The sequence below is a fragment of the Antennarius striatus genome, chromosome 16 (genome assembly GCF_040054535.1).
Source record: "Antennarius striatus isolate MH-2024 chromosome 16, ASM4005453v1, whole genome shotgun sequence".
Lineage (NCBI taxonomy): Eukaryota > Metazoa > Chordata > Actinopteri > Lophiiformes > Antennariidae > Antennarius > Antennarius striatus.
In genome coordinates this window covers 10,895,704-10,914,202 of record NC_090791.1, presented here as the reverse complement: position 1 = coordinate 10,914,202, position 18,499 = coordinate 10,895,704, and the positions used below count along the sequence as shown (strand labels likewise).

Below are 18,499 nucleotides of genomic sequence, written 5' to 3'. Positions count from 1 at the left end.
ACTGATTCACCTTCCCTTTTGTAATTTCCTAAATGAGCAACCTTTGGCTATCATACAGATAAAAGTATGTTTTATTTTTGTTTGACTCATAATAAGACTTCTGTGTTATCTGCCTTTGAAAATGTCACAGGTCCTGGCTGTTCACCTTTCGACAATGAGATGACAAAATAAGAGAAAGGCCAAATGATACATATGGAAGTATTGCAGGGTTGTGTGGTTTGAAATGGCAAAATTGATTACATGTGGCCAACTGCCTGAATATACAGATCCTTGGAGTGGTGTCAGAGTGTTAAATCAGTGTTAAGTCAGGAGAATCGTTAACAACTGGTGTAATGAGGTCTGAAAGGTTCATTTCAATGTGTTAGAACAGTGTCAGTTCAGTGTCTTGTGTTTTTTGTTTCACTAATATATATTGAACTATTCAGTTTGTACAGCATCCATGCCTCCTACACAACAATGTAAGCTATCTAAGAAAAATATCATGATGTGCCACAGTATAGTTGTAACTGATAAGGATGACATTAAAATGTATTTTGTCATGCACATCCCAACTATTTGTACCCGCTCTTTGTCCTTTTTTGTACTCCCCACCTGATCCATGATCATGAAATGTTCTATATATTAATGGTAAGTGGGATACGACAAAGTCATAACAATTGACATTAAAGATGGTGAACACTTGTCATTCTGACAAATTGGATAATTATACCACCTTTGGTCCGCTTATTGTCTCCATAAAGGTCTGTGGCTCTATCTCTCTTCGGAATCTGTTCCTCTTCCACAAATGGCCTGCATACGCAGTATCCATGTCTCTCTTGCAGGCCTACAAAGCCCTTTATAAACCACGCCTGGGTGACAGAAAATCACAGCTCTTGCAACTAGGGAGACAAACAGCTGAGTGCTCCTCAAAGCAAAGAATCTCCTGTAATTTCAAATAATTATTAATTTGGGGTGTATTATGTGGAAAGCTGTGGTGCTGGTGGTGTGTCTACTGGTGGTTGTTGGGTCTCAGCCTATGGATGACCCAGCATATGGGGTGAAGCTGTGTGGTCGTGAGTTCATTCGGGCCGTTATCTTCACTTGCGGAGGCTCTCGATGGAGACGGTCGCTCAGGACTCCAGGTGAGAATGCTAAGAAACTACAGTGTCAACACAGCTATTTTTATGATGTCTCAGGTTTTCATCGGGTCATTATATCTGTTAATAATAGACTTATTAAATGAGATCAAATTTTGTTCCCAAATTTTTTATGATCATGTTATGGTAACTTGTGATTTTCCTAGACATTTGACTATTAATAATATGTTCGTAAAGTTTCTGCATTTATCACCTTCTACTCAGTTGAACTGCTGAAATGGAAGAGCACATGCAAATGATGATTTCTAGAATTGTAGATGGAACTAAGATTTATTTTAGGTTGTAGATTGACAAAAATAGTGGAAGTAAAATTTGCATTGGCTGCTAATGTTGCTTGACATCGCTATCATTGTTCACATTGTAAAACATTACGACAATAAATTTTCATTGCCGCACAGCAAAGCGGTTCCGGGTTTGAGTCCTGCTCTGTGTGGACTTTGCATCATGCCCTAAGACAGCTGGGATAGACTCCAGCTCCCTGCGACCCGCTACGGCGGATAAAGCGGTTTGGAAAATAAATGAATGAATGAAAAATACTTTTATTCTTTACAGTTCAATTTACTTTAGAATTGCATTATATTACCAGAAATAAATACAATAAACCAACAGATTCACCCTGACAAAAACATGCAACATTCTGACACTCAGAGAGATGATGAAAATGTTGACTTGTGTTATTCATTGGAGGTAACAGTATCAATGCAGCTCTGGACATGTGTGTCAAAATGTTAATGACATGAGATTAATGCAGAAGAATGCTGTTCACATTTCATTAGCTGCATTATGTTGAGCTAATTGCAAATAATGTATAACTAAACATGAACATTTGGATTTTAAATTTGGACTAATCCCTGTAACTTGGACACTCTTCCTCAACAATATAGTCTTCTGAAGTTTTATTTTTATCCATACAGATAATTTCCATGGTCAGTTCATTGAAAGAGACAGGCTTGACTGTTTGATAAATATATTCACTTTATCGATGTTACAGATGTTTCGGAGGACCCATTCAGCTATCGCCAGGGGGATTCCTCCGAGGGATCTATGGTTGAGAGTTTACTTCAGAGGAACAGAGACCTAAGCTTCATGCCAGCAGAGAAGCAGGAAGGCAAGTTCATCAGGACAACCCGTTCCTTCATCACAGAGGAAATCCTGGAAGCTCTTCGCAAAGCTGATCGCAAGGGCCGGGACGTGGTGGTGGGCCTGTCCAATGCCTGCTGCAAGTGGGGCTGCAGCAAAACTGAAATAAGCTCCCTGTGTTGAGACTCATTATCTGTTACAATAGACCTGTTTGTATGCATAAGTTAATAAATGAACACACAAGCACACACTGTCACTGCCCCCCCCCCCATGTCTGAATTGTTGGTCATTTTCTATCACCGGCCTTTCAGCTGGAATGAAATGTTTGAGTTGTTTCATTTTTAAACATTTTTTTAATTAAATCAAAGCACTGTATAGGAAGGGCTGCCTGTGTTCAAAATATTTATATATATTTCTGTTAAAAATATATATATATCTTGGGCTTTTCAATTGAAAGCCTTAATTATTCACAAACATTGTAATCGAAATTTCCTTTGCTATAAACTGAATGGTGCCTAATGTTGTTTGTATATTATGGACTGTTGGCATCTTGAATTTGTTTCATTGCACAATATTAAAGATACAGATCCATAATAAAACAAGTCTCTAAAAATATGTTTTATTTGATGCATCTTCATATATACGAGAAAGTGACATTTTCAATAATTTAAGAAATGCTTATTCAAGTAAATATAGCCCAACAATACTAGCTTACAGCTTCTTCTTTTTTTCAAATTTAAGAAATAGCCTTGCATTTGAAACAGGGTGAAATGTTATACATGTATTATATGCACATCAGATGGTATTGTGTCACAGTGGGTAGTGCTGTTGTCTCCCAGTGTCTGCATGGGTTTCCTCCATGCTCTCTGGCTTCCTCGTGCAATTTAAGTGAAATGATAAATCTAGATTGTCCATAGGTATGGGTGAGTTGGTTGTTCGTCTTTCCTGCATCTCCCTATGTGCTGGCAAAGTGTTTGGAGTGTACCCTGATTCTCACCCACAGACAGCTGGAATATGCTCCAGCAAACCCCGTGACCACAGCCATCCATCCATGGATGAATCCACTTACAGATATACAGTAATCCCTCCTGTATTCGCGCTTCAAGATGACCAGCTTCACTGTCTCAGATTTTAGCAGGCGGATTTTTGCAGGTTGTCACGTGATACCATACGCGCATGCTATTGGCTGACAGCATCTGGAAGTTCCGAGACTCTAGAAACGCAGCGCACTTTTCTGTACGTATTAAAAAAAACACTTAAAAGCTCTTTAAACAATCTATGAGAGGAAAAGTAATACAGATAGAAAGTGGTTTAATATCAGTATGGAAAGGGTTCATAAAACTTTTAACTACCGTAAATAATAAAATGCATAGTTCGTCCCTATATATCGAAATTTCTTTTTTTTCCCGAGTGGCCATTGTTGATAACATCCCTGTCCAGTCAAGGTTTATGAAAATCCGTCCAATCGCGTTGAATCCCTCCCTACGACGTGAGTGTATCTCTGTGTACGTGGTGACGTCACTGGCAGTACCGGTAAACGTACCGGGCGTGGTGATTTACTGAAGTTACGAAGACAACAGCAAACTTTGTTAGCCGTGTTTTGAATGGTGTCAGAATGACAGGCAGGAATGTCCGCACGTCTCACGATGAGGTAAGTAATTCCTAGTCATAATGTATAATAGCTAATACTGAATAACAGTTCTTTACGAACTCCGGATATAACTGAAGTTACTTCCGATTCAACTGCGTAGCTGGACAGTTATATTTGTTTTTTCTTAAATAAACTACTATATATGCTATATACTATACTCGGTCCTTATTACCTAGTTTGAATATTTGATAATGTCTTCATGGAGGCTTTTGGTGCTCAGTGCACATCGAGTAGCCTATAGTTACACCACGTGAGGGTGAATTTGAATCAATTGCTGCTACAAATGATAAATTTTGTGGTTTAATCTGTGGGAGAATCTTGTTGCTGTCGCCTCACAGCAAGAAGGTTCCTGGTTCGATTCCTTTCAACAAATTTTCCAGAACTGTGAGTGTTTACATGTGTGCTTATTAGCCTTTGTGTGGCTCCGTGATGAGCTGGCGTCTCATCTGGGGTGTTCCCCTCCTTTCGCCTGTAGCCAGCAGGGATAGGCTCCAGCAGATGCATGACAGCAGAGGAAAAAAGTGTCAGTGGATGAATGGATGGATGAATGGATGGATGGATGGATGGATGGATAATGCATCTGTTGTTTTCACATGTTTCCTGCAGGCACAGGAATTGCCGATGCCCTAAATCTAACGGTCCCATCTATGCTGAGGTGGCTTCTTTGGCCCTCTTTCTGGTGATCCTTTCAAGTGGGTTTTCTCCAGCAAGTAAGCACATTTAAAAGTTGTTTATTTTCCTTAACATGATTTACATTTACATGGAAAATATGAACAGCTGCTCTGGAATTTTGCACTGAATAAAATATCCAAAGGTAGTTAAGGTGGTCCTGTCCTGTGTTAAATTAGATACAGTACAATTTAACCAGCTACAACATTCCATGCTGTCTGCAAGGTAATAAAATATGCAGTCTGGTGAAAAATTACTAGAGCCATTTCTGAATGCTTTCATTTTTGTGAGTATATCATACAAAACGGTCAGGTTTTCCACAAAAAAAAGTGGAAAGAGCCTTCGTCTTGCTCTTGTAGGAATTATGGAGGCACTTCACTTTTGTTCCTTTTTCTCTTTTTGTACCCAATATGTGATCATTGTGGATGTGCGGAGCCCCAGAACGTTAGAAACAGGCTTGCAACCTTTTCTTAACTGATTAATTTCAATTATTTTCTTCCTCATTATTCTGGACTTTCTTTTGATTTGTGTGTGATGCTAGTGAGTGTTTTGAAAATTGTTTCTTTTTTAGTGTTGATAATTAGAGCAATTGTGGTAGCAATCAGGCCAGTTTCTTTCTACACCAGCTTTCTAGTCAAGTTTTGAATACAATTTAATAGCATTTTAAATAAAATAAAAAAAACGCTGGTATTTAGTGTACTGGAAAACCTTTTTGTCTGTTTGATTAAGTACCATTATTTATTTTGTGAATTTTTTATTTTACGAGTTTTATGAATTTTGTATTTGCTCAGGTTTCTTTTGTTTTTGTTGGATGTTGTTTGGAGATATGACAGTAGAGAGTATTGATATGAGATACACACAAAAAATTTGAAGTAAACATTTTCACAGCCATGTAATGGAGTTTATCTTTATAAATATGCGGATATCTATACTTTCTATCACTGCAAATATACTCTCCAACAAAATACACTGTTGAATCATCTTGCAGTAATATCTTCATATTAGTATGCTAGTTCGGGCTTTTTTTTTTTAAACTAAAAAAATAACATTGGTGTCCTGGTCTTAAGGTTAAAAGCTTAAAATATTTGCTTCTCTGTCTGTTTCAAAGGAGAAGTAACAAAGATTTCATGACGTTATTTGACTGATCAAAATGCTTGTTTCCTGCTTTTGTGACTTGCAAGCCACTTTCCTGTTGTGTGTTTTCAGGCATCGAAAACTTTGCAGGTTTACAAGAAGTAGGCAGTGGTGACTGATGAAGAAAAGAAAAAATCTTGTCTGTGTCTGTGGAGATGGGTGGTTCCTTCTTGTGGTTTTGTACTTCTGTCTTACTTTGTGGTACCATCTGTTTGTATCCTATACAAACAGATGGTAAGAAATTATATTTGATTTTACCAACTGCCTAAAACTGGTTGAGAATTAGCACTTAATCTGTTTTCAGTGCTCTTTTTGACTCGTGAAATAGTTCAGTGTGAATTAGTCATGTTTAATTTACAGTGTAATTTCATGAGGACATGTGCATTCAATAGTTTTACTTTAGCTGTCAAGTTATTCAGTTTTTCATTTTTTCCTGGATACCTTTTTTGTGACTCATGGTGGAGTTGAGACATTTTACTCAGTGTATGTAACTGTCCCCATCTTCACAGCTTTGTATTCCATTAAGTTATACAACAACTTCTGCCAACCCATGCCAGTTGTTTGTTTGCATGCAGGGTTATCCATTAACTAATAATTGAAAACTTAGGGAGGATTGCTCTTGCGCCAGCATAGTGTGGATCCAGTTACAATAATAATAATAATTCAAACTTTATTGATCCCCAGAGGGGACATTTTTTTACTCTCAGTACATGCATTTGTGTTAGTTTTTAACACATCACACACAGTGTTGTGAACAAGGCCCCTGAAACACAGCACAATAGGGGCCTGTAATCATGCGGTTAGTCCAGAGGAGGAAGAGTGACGGGTCGCGCTCGGAGGTCGCGCCCCAAATGAGCAGCTTGTGGTGGGGACGGCGCCCTCGGCTGTGAGGTGAGCTGACACCTCCCATTGTCAGCTCACACTCCAAGGGATGTCATGGCGGGAGCGGGAATCGATCCACCGATGGCCGGGCGATCCGTCTTCAAGACATCTGCTCTACCGCTGAGCCACTGCCGCCCACTGCTGAACGTTGGGCATTTTTCAACATTTTCTTCACTTTATCAGGAAATAATACATGGCTCTAACAGAAAAAAATCAGGTATTTTCAATAAGCATTTCTCCATGGTGTCTGGAATCTAATTCAGGTACAGATTAAAAGGTTGACTATTAAAAACCCATTATCCTCAGGTGTAATGGTTAAAAGCAGGATCCAGTGTTGTCAACCCATTTGTTTTACCTCGATAAAACTAACACAACCTCATTGTAGTTACACCTGATGAATAAAACAAGGTCAGAGAAAATTAAAACACATTTTCTAACATGATATTATCTTATTTTTCTATCTCATTAGTCTCTGGTGGTCCTCCTGCTCCTCCTTCTCCCCCAGAATGCTTTATCCCATGTGATCACAAAAGCTGTTTGGTACATATCAACTGTACATGGGAGGAAAGGCAAGAACCTGAGATTCCCACCATCTACAGTCTGCACTGGGAGCCAGCAAGTAGCAAGTAAACACAACCAAGAAAAGCTGACAACTTCAAAGTTTTAATGACTATAATCTTTAAACTTTTTAGCAAAGCATTCTGAGTTTATGTTACTTGTCTTCTAGAGAAGGGCATTGGATCAATGGGTCTACTTTAAGTAGACAGATCCTTCGTGAACAGTTTTCCTACCATGGTGAACTTCGTGTTTGGGTACAGGCTAAGAACCAGTATGGCTCTGCCAAATCTCAGGAGGTTGTGTTCAATACAGCAAATATCAGTGAGTATGATACCACTACGGATAACTCGTTATATTGGTGGTATTTCAGACAATGTTTCATTTAAAGTAGTTTATTTTACCTCCGTCTCTTTTTCTAGTCAAGCCGCCTCCCCCAACTATCACATCAAGCCACCAGGATTCATTAGAAATTTTCTGGAATTCCACCTGTATCCAGCTTCAGCTCTCTTCAGGATTATGTGAGGTTCGACATCGGACTGGGGTCGACCAAGCCTGGTTTGAGGTGCCTTAGGTCCCCCCCCCCCCTCATAGTTCATGTAGTGGAGCTTTTATCTATGGATTTACTCACACTGGACTTCACTCTCGTCTTTATCTTATCCGGTTCATAAGATAGAAAGACAGGGGAGAAGTTTGACCGTGACCTAGTTTTCTCAAGGTTAAGGTCATCATCTCATTTTCACCCCCTTTGCCGCCCAAGTAATGTGCTTTTTGTTCCATCTTTCTATCTGCAACGGTTGCGAAGATATTTGGTGGAAAAACGAGTGGACAGACAGACGACCACGCAAACACAGACAATTACAATACATCACTGCTTTGAAACAGGATGTAATCATCATAAAACTCAAACAAAGGGCACATGGTCACACAGTTGCCTCAGAACAGAAGGTTCTGGGTTTGATTCCTTTATCTGTGGAGTTTGTATGTTGTGTTGAGTATCCTGGTTAGTCTGTCATTTCTGTGTTTTGATAGATATAGTAGATATTTTATTATAAAGTGTGTGTGTGTGTGTGTGTGTGTGTGTATGTGTGCAGTATATGTATATACTGTATATATGTACTGTATGTGTGTATATATATGTGTGTGTATATGTATATATGTGTATACAGTATATAGGTATATATATATAATGTATATTTTTATATATGTTGCTCACAAAAATTAAAGGAACACTTTAATTGGTCCTGGCATGAAATCAATTAAATAACCTGTCTGATAATGTTCTGGTTGGTTAAGCAGCTGAGGGCATCATTAATCACTTTCAGCTGTATTGGTGTTCATTGACTTAACAACAGGTGCATTACAGTGGCAACAATTAGAAAACTCTCAAAACAGGACTGGTTTCACATGTGGAGGTTATCTCAAGTTTCTCTCTCTTGATCTTTTTTGGCTGGCTACTCGCGCTGGTTTTGGCTTGAGTAATCATCTCTATTGTAAGTATGAGGTGATTCCTTAGGAGCATGCCACGACGTTGTCAAGCATGCATACAAGCTTCTGGGGGCCACACAAGATACTTAAAAGCATTTTGAGTTGCAGAAATTAAGTTTTTGAAAAAAATGGATTAGCCTGCCACATCTTAATTTCACTCTGACTTTAGGGTCTCTACAAAAAGAAGCCCTTTGTAGGCTGAAAACTTTTATTTCCATTAAAAGACTTGGCATCCTTTTGTTCCTAAGACATTGCCCTGTCGTTATTTGTATAGAAGTCCAACTTCATATTGAGATCTGATGGATCTAATGTGTTTCTTTTAAGTGTTCCTTTAATTTTGTGAGCAGTGTATATACTGTATATGCATAGATGGATGATACTGAAATATGATCTTAAGAGAAATAGAAAATTGTGTTTGGACAAACGATTTAATTGAATGCTAGTTACATCCCGCTCTGCACAGGATGGTGAAATCTATGGCAGCTATTCATTTGACAATCTGCTGCCCTGCATGACCTATGAAGTTCAGGTTGGTTGTGCCTGTGGGAGAGGCCTGAGGAGTGACTGGAGTGAAATCCACAGCGTGCAAGGCACAGAGACAGGTGAGTCCACATTTCTCACACATAGTCTCCAGTTTTTGGATAGATCAATTATATTAGAAAAAGTAATCAAATAATTAGACATATTTCTACATGTGTTACCCCACACTAACAGAACAGGTTGAAGTTTAAGAAAATGCACGGTCACTTTATTAAATAAAAAGTGATATGTAAAGGGATGAATAACCTGCAGATGTTTCCCAGTGTTCACTTTCTTTGCGAATAAAATGAAGATTGATGCTACAGTGTTTGTATGGCAAGAGAAACTATGATGGTTATCTGAATTTACTGCATATGTCTCCTTTATGCTATTCTTGTTCAGCCCCTGTTGGAGAGCTGGATGTATGGGGAGACTGTGGGATTTTCCCTGAGACGATTGACTGTGTTTTGACCTGGAAGGTATGTAAAGCTAATGATTTGTGTTATCATCATCACTCTGCAGCTGAAATAATGAACTGGTGTCTCTCTTTCTTTTCCTCTTTATCCTGTTCAGAGGCTTCCAGTATCTCAGGCTTGCGGTGTCATTCTGGGATATGAAGTCACACTTTTGTACAAAAATGGCACTGCAGTGTTGGTAAATGTGTCCAGAGTCAAACCACGGCACCATTTACTGTGTGATGAGAAGATATGCTGCTTTACTGTTGCTTTTAAGACTGGATCATCAGCCAGTGTGTCAGCATACAACGCCCATGGTGCCACTGTGCCTTCTTACTTTGTTGTGCCATTTTCAGGTATCAAGACTGGTTGATTGAAAAATGGTGCCCCAATTTATGTGATTCTTCTCCTCAATTTCTAGTTTTTCTTTTCTTGCGGTTCAACAAATCTAACTAAGCATTTGTGTATTGCTAAGGTAAAGAGGAAAATCATCAAGGTTTGCACCTCAGGATGGATGAGGAGAACCTTACAGTGTCCTGGGATGTGCCTTTGCAACACTCTGACAACCTGCAGAAATATTTGGTGCAGTACAAACAAGTAGGAGCCCCCGCAGGCCAAACATTTGATTGGGTCAAAGTCAACAAAAGCCAAACAACAACATTTTTTAAAGGTCAGTTTGATTAGATTAGATATTTTATCAGTACTAGTTTCAAATAGGAAGCATTAACAATCTGTTTGAAATCCAAGTTCAGTAACCTTAAAGTTGCTTAAAACACATAATTGGACAGTGATTATTGTTGATTCAATTTTCAATTGATGAGGAAATAGCAATAATGTCAGCCTTTTGGTTGTTTTTTTCTGATGTGTGTCTCCACCTATAGGTCAATTTACAAAGTACACACCTTACCAAGTTTCACTGTTCACGGTGTCATATAGGGGTGAAGTCCACCACCTTTTATCAGTTATTGGATATTCTCGTCAAAGAAGTAGGTGTTTTTATTTTTATTTTTTCTCCTTGTGGAAAGTTTTGTTTCTGCTTTAAGCAATACTCAAATGAAAGATAAACTTATAATCCTCATGTCCATCATCACTTTTCAGTCCCGTCCACATTGCCGTCATTGAAGGTGATTTCCATTGCTACTACTCATGTGACCTTTCTTTTGGAACCCATTCCCCTCGCCAAGCAGGAAGGACTGGTCCTTCACTACCAAATAGGAATAGACACACAAAATGGTACGTGCAAACATTTTGTAGTGATTTGTTAAGGATACTCTTTAGTCACACTGACTCTGAAAATGGACCATTAGCTTCTTTATGTAAAATGTGCCTCCAAGTAATTTGGTGAATACATTTACACCCTCCTCAGATTTAACTGTTATTCTGAGCTTTTTAAGCAATTAACATTATATGTACGAATTTTTGATAGTTCATATGTTTGGTTTGTGTTAAAATTTCTGTAAAACTGAACATTTCCCTCAGCTCCAGTCCAACTTGTGTGATTAGGGCTAATTTCGAGTGTGTTAAAACAAATGCAAAACTTAAATCTGTAGTAGATTTCAATCTTTGTTGTTCGTCTCTTGTAGTGCGCAATGTGAGTGCGGTCCCACAGCATGAAAATAAGACATTCGAGGTCCAGCATCTGAGTTCAGGACAGTCGTACGTGGCGTGGATCAGAGCTGTGACTGCAGCCGGGCTCGGAGAAAAGGCCAGCACGATGTTCGAAACAAAGCACGAAGAATATTTTGGTATCTCATGACATCTTAATCCATGTCTGGTTTTACACAGATTTTCAAGAGGAGGAATTATTACAAAAAAAAAATTCTTATAATGGTTTTCTGTCCCTCTTTCAGGAAAATTCTCCATCTTGTTTGGAGTAATTTGTCTGTTTGTCATATGCCTTCTTGTTTTCACAAGGTGAGATGATCACCTCAAATTACTTGTACTTTACCTTTCACTCTATTCTTCTATCCCTGTCTTGTCTAAACCAGTGGTACATCTAGAATTTTTTTTAACCTTTTTGAATATGAATTTCTACCGTCTCACACAAATATGATGTGATCAATTCTTATTTCCATTTAAGTAACATGATTTACAATGAAGAATTAAAACTGTGTACATGAATTGTTGATTATATTGATAAAGGACTATTTTCTTCCAGTACAGTATTTTAAAAGTAAACCAACACTAAATTATTGATTGTCATGTGTCTGCCAGCATTTGCTGTGGTGAAAGCAAAGTGATTCCATTGCTGTCTCCATGTTACTGTGATAAAGTACCAGATCCTCGCAACAGCCACATTTTCAGAGAGATGAAGCACCAGGTGAGACTGTGATGGGGGGGAGGGGGGTGAGCTGAGAACATGGTTAACACAGGTTTTCCAGATGGATTAATTGATTTCAATCTTGTGAAAACTGTATTCTGTGTGCAACTGCATGATCCCCACTGTTGTCACTCCTTATTTGTGCATTTTAACAAATTACAAAACTGTGCTTTCTTTCGATAGCTTAACGACCAAATTACTTGGATCTGCATTCCTGTTTATGAGCCACATCCTGAGATCTCTCTTTTGGAGATTGTGGAAATTCAACCCTGGGCCTCCAAATCCTCTGTGGAGAAATTTTCAGATGCTGATGGATTGAATAATCAATTGATCAGAGATGGCTCCTCACATAAGGACTGCCAGAATGGTCAGAGGGAGGATGCTGTTATAGAGGAGTTTCAGTGGACAGAAGACAAACATGGAGGAGAGGCATACAGTAAAAAGGTTGATTCCGATGAGGAGAGGGAAAACGAGGATTATTGTAGCTCATCAGAGGAAGAACACAGCACAGGTTATGAAAAGCATTTCATGCCTACTGTTTCGGATGTATGGAAAGTGTCCTGATTGCTCCATGGTAACATTCTTATGTCTTTGTACAGTACCAATTTCTTTTAAGTATTCATCAAACTGTCGGATTAGGCCCCTCCGGACTGGCTCCTGTACCTTTCTCTCCAGGAGCCCGGTGAGCGGACCTACTGTATGTCACTCAGGTCATAGATTTGTCTGCTGAAGCTGCTGGCCTTCACTTTTTCCATGTGTTTATTTGGTTTGGCCACTTGACATTTTTTTTTACCAAATGCTGGTTACAGTTACTACTAAAGTTACAACTCAAATGCGCACTCCTGTTTTGTTCTGTTTTTAATGGATCTAGTGAGATTAGACACAGAGCTCTCAGGAGATGGATGTTGTCTCCAGCTGAAAATGATTTTGTGAACAGTACTAGTGCATCCTCAAATATGAACTGCCTTCCTGAACAAATTCATTATGAACACATCCATGTGTCCTTATTCTACTGGGTAGATAAACCAAACATAGAATACATATTTTATACATGCCATTTTGTGTTATTTCTGCTCACATGCAGCATTTTCTATGTGAGTCAGAATACACCTTGCACTTATGTTTAGTCTGTCCCTGACAGAGAAACCAAAGGAAGTAAATAAATGTATAAACTGATTCATGTACCTAGTAGCAGGTATAGTTGTATTTCTATCTGAATAGGAGAATTATGGTGAATCTGATGAAGAAAAATTCATTTGCATTGTTTTTGTTGTTTGAATACAATTTATAAGAACAAACAATTGATACAGGTGTAACTTGATAATTTACAGGGCGGTGGTGAATTGTGTGGATTATAAGGGAAACACATTGATGCAAACTATAACCCAGACCTGTCAATGATGTTTATAGCACCTGCTTTGCTTTAATCGGTTGTGTAGAGTAACAAAAATCACACATACATGATGTGACACAGAACACAAACAGATGAAATATATAGATACAGAACCACAAGGGACATGTAAAGGACAGCAGGGGACGAAACTACAAAAAATAGAATAAACAACAAAAGTTGAGATTATAAAATATTTTTGTGCAATACAGCAAATGTTGTGGATAGGAGTGTGTGTCTGCAAACTTGTGGTATGCTTGTGTGGGGATAAGGTAAGGCAAACAGAATGTTCAGACAGGTGGTCTGGAGAAATGAAACAAAAGAACGAACAACAAGTCAGGTGACCATGATGACCACTCCAGAAGGTTCCAGGTCTTCTTCTGCTTCCTCACAGATGGATAGATACTGCGGAAGAACTGCAACCTCAGAGCATCTCAGATAAACCATCGTGCTTCAGTGTAGGTGTGGTATTCATTTCAGAATAAGAGCCATTCTTCCTGGCTGCTAATTCATTGGGCCTTCAAGTTATTTTTTTTTCATTGCTAAACAGACAAGCATCTCAAAACTTTTGTGTGTTATATAAATTTTTTCGAGCTGCTGGAGACAACTTCTGCTTTGGGGTCAGCAGTTATACACCGTACATGTTGCAGTTCAGGCATAAAGTTAAAACAAATTAGTCAGCTGCTAAAATCATTCTGAAGGCTGGTTTCAGTGTCTGATTTACACGTACACTCACACAGACACAACAGAAAGATTGAATTAAAAAGCACTTTGTACAAAGTCAGGAACCTTTAACTGTTGTCATTGTGGGATTACAGTAATGCAGTTTACCTTTAACCTTTAAGGAGTGAATTCCACGGGAAACCGAGCTTCCTTTGTCGACGTGTGCCCTGTTGAATGCTGTCCAGTTCCATCATGATATACAGGAACATCATTTCTGACCAAAAGGTTTACTTATCACTGATGAACAGACATACTATGACCCACTGTTATTTCATGTTTGGGGAATTATTGATAAACTCTAAAATGACATTCAAGTGATGTAACTGCATCACAACACAAACTGAAATAAATACTTTAATAATCCCGGAGGAAATTGTACAACTACTGAATAAATAATCATGTGTGACTTTCTAGTCTCCAAGATTTTTTTTCAGTATGTGCTAAGGAATGCTACCCTTGATATTTAAGCTATCTGTAAAGAGAAAGTAAAAAATAGACCAAAAAGATTAACATTAATTTCCATTAGGTACTAACAACGTCCCTAACCTACATTAATTTCAGTTCAGCTCATTGTGTAAGTCCATATTTCAAAAAGGTGCTTTACAGGAAGAGGTGGTCTGAACTGTTTATTCTACTGACCGACAATATCAGGTGTGCAAGCACAAAGAAAAACTGCCTTTTGACAGGCAGAAACCTTGAGCAGATCCAAGAGTCATCATTCCTGCATGCATTCCTTGTATTTTTAAAGAGCCCCATATGGTACTCCATGCTGTACTCAATGATACTGACGAACTGCTATTATTTTTATTTTAAAAACTGGCAGTTGTTTTAAATACATATATCCAATTTTGTAAATATTCTTATTGGAAAATAATACAAACATTTTGTTTGCTTTTATTCCCCCAAACTCTAAAATAACACATATAAGAAAGGAAAATTCATTACAAAGACTTCGTTATAACTGGATTTTTAAAAATCTAGTGTCATTTTTTTCTTTGAATTTATTAGGGCGGCACGGTGGCGCAGTGGGTAGCGCTGTCGCCGCACAATATGGCGGGTCCAGGTTTGCATCCAGCTCTGTGCGGAATTTGTATGTTCTCCCCGTGTGCGTGGGTTCTCTCCGGCTTCCTCCCACCTCCAAAAGCATGTGCTTCAGGTTCATTGGCCGGTCCCAAATTGCCTGTAGGAGTGAGTGTTTGTGCGTGGTTGAATGTCTTTGTGTGTGGTTCTGCGGTGCACTGGCGTCGTGCCTGGAGTGTCCCCCGCCTCATGCCCTATGCCAGCTGGGATAGGCTCCAGCTCCCTGTGACCCGCTACAGCGGATGCAGCGGTAGAAAATGAATGAATTTATTATTAATCCTATTCACATTATATTTTTCTGAATGCACACCATATGAACCAAGTTGAGTCAAAACCATTTTATTTAGCTTCAAATTGCAAATTTTCCATGAAGAGCTTAATATCATCTATCAAGTTCTTTCATATGACCTGTAATGATAAAGGTCATATTACCTTTATTGTACACAATCATTTTTATCACAGTAAGATTTGTCTTTCCAATTGAAACACAGCAGAATTTGACACTGAGATCCATTGTGCAGTTGCATTACGTCATTCATAAAAGCGGCTGTACGACTGTTCAGATGAAGCATAGCCTGAATCAGAAGCCTACTGCAGTCCACCAGCCTGTTACAGTACTTACCCCCTTGGTGATTAATAAAGTATTCTGGTTCTAATTTGAATCTCTGATATTACATTTAACAGGTTTTTTTGCATTTGTCTCGTTAACATGACGTGCAAAAGTCTCTGCCACCAACAGAGGGAAAACAATAGAAGCATCCGCAAAGATCTGAAGAGACAGAAAAGACAAAACATGTATAAGAGAACAAACAATTTGTTTAGATTATTATATGAATTCTGCATACATATATTCACTATCTTCACCATACAAGTTAGCAATTCTATAAAAATGACATTTTATTCATTTTTATCTCATTGGGCAATGATAGAGGATTTGTTTAATGATCTTTTAATGAATAAATCCAGAACTTATAAGGCTATTTCCATATTTCTAACATGAGTAAATGAAAACCGTCCTTTACTCTCCAGTTTGTAAACCTACCTTCACACTTGTAGCATTTGCTCCAATTTTGCCCCAGGATACTGCTTCGTCTGGGCTAGCCCCCGAGTCACATCCATCATACTCCTGAGCCGTGTTGACATACACCGCATAGTCAGCTCCATACCTCTGGATGGTAATAAAGCATTATTCAATCTATTGCAAATGTTCTTTTATAAAATGGTAATAAGACATCATGTTGTGCTCCTATGGAGAATAATTAGCGAACATTTTCAGCTGCATTCCCTCCTCGTGTTTTGAAATAAAAAATATGACAGAAATGTGACTATTCTGCCAGTGAAAGTCCATTACTTGTCATTCTAATGTGCAATTGCATATAGTCTTATCAAAATAAAGTTTTTAGGATTATATACTTATTAAAGATGTCATAAATGCAAAAATACTTACCCATGAATTGGCATTGCATATATGGTGTTTGGCCAAACCTCCTCCCAGGATGATTATTCCTGTGCTATTGGCAGCCACTGCGAGGTTGTTTATCTTTGAAACATCTGAAATTAAATGCAGTGTGTTCAACAAGCTAACCTGCAAAGAGAAATTAAGTGAGAAGAGAAGACTCCTTTACCTTCAATTATGTCACATGTCAGGCCTGGGTTGTCAGATGCAAAGAGAAAGAAAACATCTCCTATAGCACCATCTGTCAGGGCAGGACTGAACACTGGGATGTTGTTCTGAAACAGACAGCAGACAGTAGCAGCACAGTCACCTCATGGTCTGTATATGGCCCAGACAGGAAAAGAGTTGCCTTTATAAAACTTTCATTCCTTTATCCAAACAACAGCTTTGTTTCTGGTCAAGATATGCTTATTCTGATTTTAACACCTGGAACACATTTCAAATAAGCTGGTACATAGGTGAAAAAGTTTTGCTTTATTTATAATTGAGAGGGTTTTGGAGATTTTTGTTTTTATGTGTCTGACATGGGGTTTCCATGACAATTTATTATCAATTACAACTCCTAAAAATTTATTTTCACTATTTTCACAATTTCAATTTGAGTGCCATCAATACTTATTTTCTGTTCAGACATTATGTTACGATTTTGAAACATCATTACCTTGGTTTTATTTATATTCAAAGATAATTTATTTGTGTCCATCCATTCTTTTAATGTGTTTAGTTCCCTGTTTACTGTGTTTACAAGCTCAAAATAATCATCACTATTGTAAAATATATTTGTGTCATCTGCAAATACACTCCGTACTTTATACTGCTCCCAAACCTTACATATTGTGTTGAAGTTTGGGGAAATACTTATCAGAACACAATAAATCTTCTGATCATATTACAGAAAAGAGCAATGCGGATCATTCACAAGGTTGGTTTTCTTGAACATACTCATAAGCTGTTTACGCAGTCAAAGTTGCACAATATTTCATGATCTTGTACAATATATCAATAGTTTTATACAACGCATTCAACAAATTATTACCACCAAACCTCCAGTCAGGACTCATAACTTGAGAGGTTTTGGATATTTTTCATTGCCAAGAGCTCAAACCACGCGTAAACATTTTTGTGTGTCTGTGTGCGGGGTGAAACTATGGAACAAACTGGGCTCACAACACAAGCAGCGCCAAAGTACTCAACAACTCAAACTGTTATATAAACATCATGTCTGGTCAAAATATAGAGATGAGGGTCTTTAACTCAAACTACTGTTTTTTGTCTATTAACGTTGTTGGTATATTGTACATTACCATTGTTGGTATAAAGTGCCTTCCTTACATTGTTGTGTGGAATTGCTATTGCAGTGTGATAATTATTGTTGCCCATGGTTATGCCATCATGATGCAGTTATTGTGTGGTTGTCCTTAAAAGAAGTAACAATTAAGCTCAGTGTGTTGATCTCTGAATCAGGAACTGGGGTGGGATTACATAAATTTTCTTCTTCCCACTCCCTTTCAGGCAGAATTGTATTGTTGAGTTATGATCTTTATTTATTTATATGCTTATTTAATTATTTTTTCTTTGTTTTTTTTGTTTTGTCTTTTTTGTTTTTTCCTTTCCTTGCCTGAAATAAACAAATAACTAACTAACTAATTAAAAAAGACTGCGAAGGTTGTTGAATAATCAATGAAAATCTGTTATAGGACATGTGGTAGCAAATCAGGTCAGTATTGTGGTTGGGCAGGAGAGGGTTGTATTTGGTCACAAGCAAGAACTGGGCAAGGTTGACCATTTTCATTTTTGATCATTTTCTCAAGTAACATCCTGAAAAAGGTTCCATTTAGGGACTAGTTCTACAAATGGACCTCGAATTCGACCCTTGCGTTGTCAATAATGGTGAAAACCTTAAGAAATTACTAGTTAGCAACCAAGAAATGTATTTTCACACCTTTTGCTCCATTTCTCTG

General features: G+C 38.1%; 3 protein-coding genes across 5 annotated transcripts in view; 2 read left to right on the top strand and 1 right to left on the bottom strand.

Annotated features, from left to right (window-relative positions):
* Positions 1-958: 958 nt before the first annotated feature.
* rln3a (relaxin 3a) lies at positions 959-2,399 on the top strand. Its single transcript, XM_068337519.1, has 2 exons — positions 959-1,121; positions 2,128-2,399. Exons 1-2 carry the CDS (start codon positions 959-961, stop codon positions 2,397-2,399), a joined length of 435 nt encoding a protein of 144 aa, XP_068193620.1.
* Positions 2,400-3,731: 1,332 nt separating this feature from the next.
* il12rb2l (interleukin 12 receptor, beta 2a, like) lies at positions 3,732-12,728 on the top strand. Its single transcript, XM_068337872.1, has 15 exons — positions 3,732-3,867; positions 4,474-4,577; positions 7,022-7,178; positions 7,280-7,431; positions 7,530-7,672; positions 9,059-9,197; positions 9,517-9,593; positions 9,688-9,925; positions 10,045-10,239; positions 10,451-10,555; positions 10,668-10,802; positions 11,153-11,314; positions 11,420-11,483; positions 11,784-11,889; positions 12,073-12,728. The coding sequence occupies exons 1-15, from the start codon at positions 3,845-3,847 to the stop codon at positions 12,451-12,453; spliced, it is 2,181 nt and encodes a 726-aa protein (XP_068193973.1). The 5' UTR covers positions 3,732-3,844; the 3' UTR covers positions 12,454-12,728.
* A 347-nt stretch (positions 12,729-13,075) lies between these two features.
* LOC137610308 (deoxyhypusine synthase-like) overlaps positions 13,076-18,499 on the bottom strand; it is a 15,617-nt gene continuing 10,193 nt past the window's right edge. For 2 of the 3 annotated variants that reach the window (XM_068337873.1, XM_068337875.1), the window contains 4 exons: positions 16,708-16,813; positions 16,530-16,633; positions 16,125-16,250; positions 13,076-15,851 (listed from right to left, as the gene is read on the bottom strand). In XM_068337873.1, the coding sequence (XP_068193974.1) occupies positions 15,735-15,851; positions 16,125-16,250; positions 16,530-16,633; positions 16,708-16,813 (453 nt within the window). In that variant the 3' untranslated portion in view covers positions 13,076-15,734. The remainder of the gene's footprint in view (positions 15,852-16,124; positions 16,251-16,529; positions 16,634-16,707; positions 16,814-18,499) is intronic. The other variant, XM_068337874.1, reaches the window with a different exon arrangement.

Excerpts from the sequence above, each read along its gene's own strand:
- rln3a (XM_068337519.1), top strand. The coding sequence starts at position 959 with ATGTGGAAAGCTGTGGTGCTGGTGGTGTGTCTACTGGTGGTTGTTGGG. Across the intron at positions 1,122-2,127 it reads ACGGTCGCTCAGGACTCCAG|ATGTTTCGGAGGACCCATTC; the intron begins GTGAGAATGCTA and ends TCGATGTTACAG.
- il12rb2l (XM_068337872.1), top strand. The coding sequence starts at position 3,845 with ATGTCCGCACGTCTCACGATGAG. Across the intron at positions 7,432-7,529 it reads GTTCAATACAGCAAATATCA|TCAAGCCGCCTCCCCCAACT; the intron begins GTGAGTATGATA and ends CTCTTTTTCTAG. Across the intron at positions 10,803-11,152 it reads AGGAATAGACACACAAAATG|TGCGCAATGTGAGTGCGGTC; the intron begins GTACGTGCAAAC and ends CGTCTCTTGTAG.